General features: G+C 32.7%; 1 protein-coding gene, 1 long non-coding RNA gene, 1 other non-coding gene and 1 pseudogene across 3 annotated transcripts; 2 read left to right on the top strand and 2 right to left on the bottom strand.

Annotated features, from left to right (window-relative positions):
* Window positions 1-9: 9 nt before the first annotated feature.
* On the top strand, window positions 10-5,365 carry LOC111618275 (casein kinase 1-like protein 12; the record flags this gene model as incomplete). The annotated part of the gene is made up of 2 exons (XM_023359771.1): window positions 10-404; window positions 5,347-5,365. Coding segments are annotated over 2 exons (414 nt in total), but the record flags the coding sequence as incomplete, so codon positions are not given.
* A 2,104-nt stretch (window positions 5,366-7,469) lies between these two features.
* LOC111618294 lies at window positions 7,470-8,925 on the bottom strand. The gene is made up of 4 exons (XR_002755546.1): window positions 8,699-8,925; window positions 8,476-8,619; window positions 7,981-8,011; window positions 7,470-7,803 (listed from the first exon to the last, which is right to left on the bottom strand). It is a non-coding gene; the product is annotated as an uncharacterized LOC111618294 (long non-coding RNA).
* Window positions 7,872-7,945, bottom strand: LOC111618305. Its single transcript, XR_002755555.1, has one exon. It is a non-coding gene; the product is annotated as a small nucleolar RNA SNORD18 (small nucleolar RNA).
* A 305-nt stretch (window positions 8,926-9,230) lies between the features above and the next one.
* On the top strand, window positions 9,231-10,261 carry LOC111618293 (annotated as a pseudogene).
* The last annotated feature ends 232 nt before the right edge of the window (window positions 10,262-10,493 follow it).

The following is a 10,493-nucleotide window of genomic DNA, read 5'->3' on the forward strand; positions in this document are numbered from 1 at the left end:
AGACATTTTTATGGATTATCTAAACTGTATAGAGTCAACGATAAGCATGTCGAGTATAAGGATGGTAAAATGTTAACAGGAACAGCTCGTTATGCCAGCCTCAACGTTCATTTAGGAATTGAACAAAGTCGACGCGATGATATAGAATCTTTAGGCAATGTCTTAATGTATTTTCTTCGAGGATTTCTTCCTTGGGAGGGATTGGTTGCTGCAACCAGAAAACAAAAACACGAAAGAATCCCCGAAAATAAAGCATCTACTTCTATCGAAACATTATGCAGCGGATTTCCCGACGAATTTGCCAATTATCTGCGCCATTGCAGAAGTCTAAAATTCGAAGAAGCTCCCGATTACGAATATCTCCGCAGCAAATTCAGAGATTTGTTTTATCGCTTGAATTTCAAGTACGACTGGAAGATTACTAAACGAAATAAATTATCACCGGATAATGCAGAAAATTATCATAAACAGAATTTGATATGATTTATATTTAGTCCATTTATTTTAATAGGAACATTAAATTATTTTCAAAATTCGATGTTTTGTGTAAATTGAAAAGCATTTGGTTAACTTTTTCTTAATTAAACGCAAGTTACAGAAAAGCACAATGACTCTCAATTCTTTTTGGCTTCGTGCAGCATATTGAACAAAAAAGCAGTACTCGAAACCCCTTAAGTCTATTTATGTGATATAAAAATTTATCATCATCAAGTACTTCGAATAATTTTGATGCTTTTATTTGAGAAATTCATAATAGTATTTATCAGGATCCGAAAAATTCTTTTGTAAAGCAATTGACACTTTCTAAGTCTGTTCTTAAGAATTACTTTTCCACAATATACTTGGTTTTATTACACAAATTCTGTTACACACAAATAACACAGGCCTGCAAGTAAAATACTGCGTAGGATTTTTATTCATTTTCTTATAGATTTCAACTTGGTAAAAACGAAAAAAATACCAAACACATTCCATCTCGTCAATTTTTTTGTTACACTCAAGTTTTTGTTTGTATTTAGCGTAAAATTCCTAGTTAACTTAAAATTTTTTTATTTAAAAAATGGCATTAAAACGAAGACTTTTCACATTAATTCTATCAATTATATCTGGACTTGGCAATAAATAAATAAAAAATGTTAAATTAATGGTTGAAGAGTAGTGGTAGGGGGAGGTGGGTTAAGTAGCTTTAGCTTTAGGAGGAAGGTCGAATGATCGTATAGAAACAGGTTAAAAGTTGATAGTTAGCGTAAAATTCCTAGTTAACTTAAAATTTTTTTATTTAAAAAATGGCATTAAAACGAAGACTTTTCACATTAATTCTATTAATTATATCTGGACTTGGCAATAAATAAATAAAAAATGTTAAATTAATGGTTGAAGAGTAGTGGTAGGGGTAGGCGGGTTAAGTTGCTTTAGCTTTAGGAGGAAGGTCGAATGATCGTATAGAAACAGGTTAAAAGTTGATAGTGAGTAATATTACTGGTGAGGTTGAGCATGTTTCGACATGTTATCTGGGATATTAGGAATAAATATAAGCAACCTACTCACTGTTGGATTAGATCATGTTTCAACAAACTAAATAAGTTCAGTATCTCACTGGCCATCTAATGCCACACAGTTTATATCCAGCATTCGAACGCTACTGTGCTTGTATTTTTATTTCTGGAATATGACTTGCAGAGGTTGTGTAATTTCTATCGACAGCTTCTGTTTTGCTTTACACAATGTTTAATCTTGGATTTTATTTTTCAAACCTTGCTTTCAAAGACCAAAAGAAAAAAACTGGAGGAATCCAAGAAGCAATTGGAGGGATTGGAATTTAGAATTGTTGACCAACCCAATTCTTAAAATCTGATGAAAGGGGATTAATTTATAAATTTGTGTCATTTCACCCAAATTAAACTTCTTTACTGGGCCAGATGCCATTATTTGAATTTGATAATTTTACTTGGAAATCAGTTTACCTTGACTATTACCTCTTGGTCATGACCTGAAGTCTCAGTGTAACTTCAAACCTCAAATGTGACAAAATGATGATTATCAAATAGATTTTTCAGTAAGCAGGGAATCACTTAGTTTTTGTGGATTACATGTAGATAATCATTTTCTTCCTTGTCTTTGTAATTTTTTCAGAAGATTGAGTTTCAAACTCTTCAGAAAACAGACTGAAATTCATGTGAATCCTAATGGCTTATTTTTGTTTTAGTTGCCATAATTAGCATCCCTACAAAAGCTCAGGGTACATAAAATCTTTTTTAAGATCTGATCCAAATACTACCTTTTAACACTGGTGCTACAACTCACACATTGTAGGAAAGACTTAGATAAACAAAAGGCAATATATCAAACAGGATTAAAATGGAATTTGCAAAGCTATAGTATTGAAGGCTATTTCCCAGACTGTGATCATATACAACTCATTGCTTCATATCAGAAAAAGGACTAATTTTTATTAGAGAATCACATAAAATTATTTTACAAGTCTTGTAATAATCAATATCAGCAAACTAAGTGACATTTTCTCTCCCCATCCACATAAAATTTTCTTAATTTTATTGAAAATAAATTTTTTTTGTATGATTTTCACCAAAATGTTTTTCTGGTAAAATCTTATTTATTTAAAATATGTTCCATTGCCTGGAGAAGTTTGACTAATCAATTGAAAATGTTTGCTTCAACAATTTTTATGATTTGTTTATATTACCTCATTAAAGCTTTTTTTTCAGAAACTTTGGACTCAAGTGTTTATTTTACAATGTGTTCCTATTAACCAGAAATTAGTGGTGAATTTCCTGTGCCTAGGGGTGCAAAAGTTTAGGAATGTAAAAATTCAAAATAATAATAATAATAATGAGCAATTATTTATTGTGGCATTGCCCAATGCCAGGCTGCAATTTTTCACAACAGTGCAGTTAAGTCTTGCCCCTGTACATCATACTTTTCCTGTTAACAATGAAGTCATGCCAGTCATCTATCTAACTCCATTCAAGAGAAAATTTTTTAATTGAAATAACATAACTTCTGGCCAAAAGAAGTTGTTTGTATATAGTTAATTGAGGCCTTCTCTACCTAAGCATTCCATATCTTGTCTTGACTTTCAGCTATCTAACACTGCTCAAGATTAAAGAAGGACAGGCAGACAATAGATGCCAGTGGGAATTTATAGGTCTACAACTTTTGAAAATTGCAGCCCAATAACAATAAAATAATGAAAAGATAATTTAATTTTAAAAACAATTCATAAAGGAATTAGTGCAAATTAAAAGCTTAGGTAGGTAGAAACAAAATATGACATATCAGTTTAGTAGTATTAATAATATATGAACATATTTTGCCTTCAAAAGTGGCAAGAATCATTTGGGGTTAGTTTGGGTAGATGCCTACATATTGTGGGCCTAGAAGTGCCATATTTCTAAATTCACCACTGAATATTTACTATTAGAGGGGTCATCACAGACAGGATCCCTACAATCCTGTCTGTGATGACCTAATTTTCTACCAAAGGAAAAATATACAGGGTGTTCACTTTAACATTTATCCTGACACAAAAGTGATCTTTCTAGCATTGAACAAGTATATGCATAGTTCCACTGTGATGTTTACAATAAAATAATTTGTCTAAAAAAGGGACATGTTTACTTATATTGCATGGAAATTCTGTGGCAATATATAAATTTTTCAAACATTAGAACAGAATGCAAATTAAAAATGTGATCTTCAGAAACATGACACCAATTTTGTCATGCAATCAATGCAGAGCCAACATTATGCAATTTACTAATTGGTAGAGTACTGTGGCAATGTCTTATACTCGTGAACATTACTGTGAAATGATTATATGTAATGAGAAGCAGCACATTTCAGCTGTATGAAGATGAAGACGTTTTGAATATATACTATAGAAAAATAAAACTAATTGGTTTCATATTTATTTACACAATGGTTTGTTTTTATCCCTTACACTCAAAATCTTTGCATATTATACTAAATCTTAAAATGATTTCCTTCTGCTATTTTTGCACTTGAAAAAATTGGGAAAAATTTACATTTTATTGCCACAGAACTACAATGCAATGTAAATGTATAAAGCCTTTTCTTTGAATGATTTAATTTATTTTATTGTAAATATCATAGTGGAACAAATGCATTATAGACTATGCATATACTCATGCAATGCTGGAAATATTTCTGTATCTAGATAAATGTTAAAATGTATATATTTTTTCCTTTATAGGAAAATAGGATGGTAGGATTTTATCCAATAGGATTTTGTCTGGTAGGATTCTGAACTGTATTAGATAATGCACTTTTAAAGGTTCACTGAGTTCCACTGTTTGTGTCTGTTGAGTCTTAAAAATTTTTAGCAATTCATGTCAAAATTGAGTATGGTAAATAGCTTCAGAGATTGAGCTTAACTGACAGATCTGTCAAATAACATTTTTAACCAAATAGTGTAAAACTTAATCACACATTCAAATAACTATTAAATTGAAATTAAACATTGAGCCTGGAGCCAAACCTTCAAAACCCAGAGAGTTGGCAGCTCTATTCATACAAAAGGAAGAATTATTGGAAATCTAAATGGAATCTGAAATCTACATCCTCCATAGTCATGTCCTCAATAGCTGTGTGATAAACATTTTATCACACAGCTAGTTAGTGAACAAAATCTAGACAAAAGTCTATAACCAGTACTATGCCTTTCCATTTGTGAGTATAATTTAAAAAAAGTAGAGAAATTGCATATTTACCTACAATATTTTAGAAAATTTACTCTCCATGTAATCCACTTTAATGATTAGCAAAGAACTGCAAGACTTTCTCACAGTTTGATTTTCTAATTGAAACANTAAAAAGCGGACAAGTCGATGGCAACATGTTGCCATCGACTTGTCCGCTTTTTATGAATATCAAAAGATCCTAAACTTATTGCCAATAACGCAATCATCGCAGCACATTCTTGATGAGTAGCCATCTTGTCTCAAAGTTTCGTTGGTTGCTTCCGGCACAACTTCTGATTGTATGCGACTTAGCACAAGGGCAGTTGGTCAATTCTCCGTATCCCTACCTTAAAAGTTTGATCGATCCAAACTTTTCTTATGGAATACGGTACAGCCATACAGATACAATACGGAGTTTATAACCACGCTATACGGATACACTTATAGCTACGGATACGGTTACGTTACGGAGTTTATAACTCGATCCTTAGAGCATAGCTTCTCATTCCTTATGTGCTCTCACGCCATTTTTTCTTTCATTCTATTTCCTGGCCCACCAATATATTTGTGAGATTAAATAATTATAAATCAGTAGTTTAAATGCATCTTTTATTTGTTTTTACAGATTAGACGAAAGCAATTGAAAAACTAGAACAAATTATAGTTCTAATCATTTTTAGAACTTACTTTTAGGAGCAGATTTCATTTGCCGGTATAACTCCCCACATTAAGGGTTTAAATAATTACAAAAAACCTGAAGTTTTTAACACTAAGTAGCATACAAAGATAATTCCATATTGAAAGAAAACGGAAATAACTCACTCCATCAACAAAATATTGTCAACTGACAAGTGAGGTGTATTTAATTAAAGAGTGAATGACAACCTTTTTAGATATTTGCTGGGATTCTTAATGTTCTTAATTTAACAAAAACGTTTCCTTAGTAAAAATTTTGTTCTGGACATCTGCAAAGATATTGTTATATATTTTTTGGAAATTCTTCATGACAAATCTTCAAAATTCCAATCACATTTTACCTGACTGTTTCAGTTGTGATATAAACTCGGAATGAATGAATGAATGATCGTCGCTAAACACGTTCAAATATATGCTAAAAACAGTAAAGTATTAAAATTTACTTGAGCGGATATAGCATACTTAAAACTTTTCTAGAAAAATTTCTTGAAGAGTCTGAAATATTGGTGTGGGCCTGGCAGCGAAAAGAATTCCGATCTGAAAGGCATTTAAATAAAATATCTGAGAATTAATGGTGTTCAGAGTAATTCTTGAACTGGGGTGAACGTGGGATTCGAAAGTTATTGTTATAATAAATTTTATTTTCAAACAGAAATGCCACCAATTCTACATAAGGACTATCTTAGGCTGTGTTGTATACACAGCCTAAGATAGTCCTTAGGCGTTTTCAAACGTGCGTTTTAAAACCAAGAGTTCCGCATAGATATACACTCAAACGCGCGTTGATAGATTTTGGTTAGAACGAGCGCTTTGAGATACATGTGCTGCCATGTTGTGCATTTGATCGCGCGCTTTCGGGTAGAGTAGACACACATTGGCCGAAATGGAGAACGATCATTTCGATACTGATCTATTTATTGATGAAACCTGAGAGACCAGCCATCGTCAAAAGATTTTATAGATATTCTAAAAGAATTAAAAAAAACTTAGCTTCATATTGTCTTACTTTTTGGATACAACGTCACAAACATTCCATGCGTCAGTCTATCTCGTAATATTGGGTGCACCCGAAATTCTCTTTGCCTCTGCCATCGTCTTTTATAGCGACGATGGAGGAGGCACACACAAGCAATTACTTTCACGTCCATTTCCAAACTGAGCCAGTGCGAACGGTCGTCGAACGCCGAGCTAAACGCGCGTTTAACGCAACGCAAAACGCTTAATGTGTTTGTACACAGCCTTACAGTATCTTATATATTTTTGTTGTATAACTTTACATTTTAAGGTAATTCGGTTATTTCATTTGTTGTTTTTACGGAGTTAATATCGAAAAATAAATCGTCAAATTTTCACTCGGATTTGGGTACAAAACGTAACGGTGTTACGGAAGCGTAACTAAACAAAGTTGGTCAAACTGTGATCCGCGGACTATTCGAAGTGACAAAAGAGGTAAGCACGTGATGCACGCAGTTTAGTGCAAAAACGATTCCACCAAATACGTTGCACGGAAAGGCCTGGTCATGTGACACGGTTTGTGCGCATCCCCACAATTTTTAATAATTTAAATCAAAGGACTATTATTCAATTGCTTAAAAATTTAAGGAATGACGAATCGAACGGGACACGATCGGTTACGTCCTATGATGTGTTTATAGCACTTTATATTAAACGTTTCCGAGGGGTGGGGGAAGTTGAGCAACTTGCTGCTTTATGTATTTTAGTAGAGGAATTCTTAATATAGCAAAATTTTTCAGATGAACTTAACCGATTCAGAGGACGGAAAATACTACCCCTTTGTCCATCGGCACTCCGACGAAAATAACTTCCATAAAATTTGGACACAACACTTCTCCCCCTCCGATTTGATCTCGACACATCTTGAACATAACGGTAAGCTAATAGCCAAATTTGTAACGTTTTGCCTTATTTTCTACAAAGCAATGCCACACCGAGCTGCCAGTTACTAATAATTACGCTCTAGAATTAATTTTCCCGGCGACCCTAACCTATATAGTCAAACAAATCATTTTCTATATTAAAATACAAATCAGCGTTTGAACGAATTAATTAATTACAAAAATTTTATAATGGCGAATTTGTAAATCATTTTCATCTAGTAAGTTATTGAAATCATGTATGGTGAATTTTGTACAATAATATATATTCATAACAACCAATATAAAATATGCCTTTATTTTGTTTAAACGAAACCATTTACACACATTCTTATAAAACTACTGCACCAACGACCCTAGCTTAGTCTCTTAAAACAGCTAAGATAGGATCGCGATAAACAAGACTCAAGTATCTCCATAACCAATTCACAGATGCGAATGATTAATACCCATTCTTACCACTACTCAGGATAAGGATATCGGATGAAGTCCTGAAAGGAAGAAAAAAATAAATAAATATCGCAGATGGATTCATTATTAAAGTAGAATTTGTTTCATTCTAATCAGATTTACGTCATTGTTTATCGTCACATTTATTCAGAAACACGGACCAATGACAATTCATCATTTCTCGTTTAAAAGACAATTATTAGGCATACTGTACTAACCTTTTAAAGCATCATCTTCCTTAAACGTAACCTGAAATTTACAAAAAAAAAAAACCTCTTTACTAATTGTCGATTTTGTCATCAATAGTGAATTAAGAAATTTAAGATTCAGTAAAGAAAGTTTCATCTAAAAAAATTCAGTTGAAACACGGAAAGAGTCATCATTACGATACGGAAGAGGGGGGTAAAGGTCTTAAATTAATTCTTATTTCCCATCATTTTAAAACATCAGTCCCATTTACTTGAATGACTTTTCACAAAATTTCAATTTTAGAAAATATTTTTTAAGTTACAAGATCATTCGACTACGTCGGTTATCTGAAAAGAAACGAAGCGAGCACGTGGCAAATCTCAATCCAAATACATCCCGACGTAATCGAACTTTTAGAAACTTAATTCACATAAAAGTTAACCTTCCGTAAAAAGCAGAAATAGATTTGAACCCTATTTTAAGTAAAATGAAATATCAAAAATTTCGAAACGGCATTTACTCACCACACATACCTCACGATCAGCGTAAAATAAAACGGAAGAAAGACACTCCGCTAATATATAGAGTCTGTTCGCCCTCTAGTGAGTTATATTTGTTTCTCGGATTTATTTTACGAAATAAATAATATTTTTATTAGCAACAAATTACTATAATTAAAATTTATTTATAATAAAATAAAAAAATATTTTAAAAAAATAAAGTAAGAAAATTATTAAAAATACAAACTGAACATAATATTAAATACGTAGTATTTTCTTAGTTTTATATAAAATCTCTCCTGTGGTTTAAAGTTTGATTGCATAAATTATCCGAAAGTGCCTTGAACGAGGAGTCGGCAACAATTACATCTATTACGGGCGAACCAGATCTATAACAGAATCGGAGAGGAGTAAAACTCCTCGCATCATACACAATACACGAGAAAATCGGATCGGGTTCGAGACTGACATTCACATCTAAGACTGGCATTTTACCAGATGGCCTTATAAATTATGATTAAATGTAAGATCCATCTGGGGAAGTGGTGTTCGAATCCGGACGATTGAAATACCAGGAATTATTCGGTGGTGGTCTATCCCGAATATTTCAAACTCGTCTCTTGCCATCCGGTCGCCCGTTGTGGGTCCAGGCGAATCCACGATGGACTTGAAAAAGGCCTCTTAATGCCCACGGGGCAAAAAAAGTTTAATAATCTTAAAAATTAAATTTCAATTTTGATTTTCCTCGTAGATTCCATTGTTATTTTACCAACAATAATCGAAAAACAATTACTATATTCTTTCGAAAATAATAGCTTCAAAATTTCAAGTTTTACAAATGGTTTCATACAAGAGCATAATGGAATCGATATCGTCATCCGAAGTTATTAATATAAGGTATCGTACAATGAATAAAATAGGCAGTGGCTCTTCCAGAGATGTATATCTCGGATTAAACACTGAAAATAAAGAGAAAGGTGCAGTTAGAGTTTTTACTCTCAAACATTCGCAACATTTGATCGAGTATAAAGTTTATATCATCTTTCAAGGAGGATGCGGCATCCCGAAAATTATGTATTTTGGAAAATATAAACATTATAATGCTCTGGTCATGGAATTACTCGAGTCTCGAAGACCTATTTAACTATTGCAATAGAAGATTTAGTATGAAAACTGTGCTGTTGTTGATCGATGAATTGATTTCCCGTCTACATCCACTCGAAGAATATTATCCACAGAGACATCAAACCCGAGAATATTCTCGTGGGTTTAACTCGATTCTGTAATAGTGTATTTATCGTAGATTTTGGATTATCTAAACTGTATAGAGTCAACGATAAGCATGTCGAGTATAAGGATGGTAAAATGTTAACAGGAACAGCTCGTTATGCCAGCCTCAACGTTCATTTAGGAATTGAACAAAGTCGACGCGATGATATAGAATCTTTAGGCAATGTCTTAATGTATTTTCTTCGAGGATTTCTTCCTTGGGAGGGATTGGTTGCTGCAACCAGAAAACAAAAACACGAAAGAATCCCCGAAAATAAAGCATCTACTTCTATCGAAACATTATGCAGCGGATTTCCCGATGAATTTGCCAATTATCTGCGCCATTGCAGAAGTCTAAAATTCGAAGAAGCTCCCGATTACGAATATCTCCGCAGCAAATTCAGAGATTTGTTTTATCGCTTGAATTTCAAGTACGACTGGAAGATTACTAAACGAAATAAATTATCACCGGATAATGCAGAAAATTATCATAAACAGAATTTGATATGATTTATATTTAGTCCATTTATTTTAATAGGAACATTAAATTATTTTCAAAATTCGATGTTTTGTGTAAATTGAAAAGCATTTGCTTAACTTTTTTCTTAATTAAACGCAAGTTACAGAAAAGCACAATGACTCTCAATTCTTTTTGGCTTCGTGCAACATATTGAACAAAAAAGCAGTACTCGAAACCCCTTAAGTCTATTTATGTGATATAAAAATTTATCATCATCAAGTACTTCGAATAATTTTGATGCTTTTATTTGAGA

This window comes from Centruroides sculpturatus, unplaced genomic scaffold, assembly GCF_000671375.1.
Source record: "Centruroides sculpturatus isolate CEXI.00-Female unplaced genomic scaffold, Cexi_2.0 scaffold83, whole genome shotgun sequence".
NCBI classification, from domain to species: Eukaryota; Metazoa; Arthropoda; class Arachnida; order Scorpiones; family Buthidae; genus Centruroides; species Centruroides sculpturatus.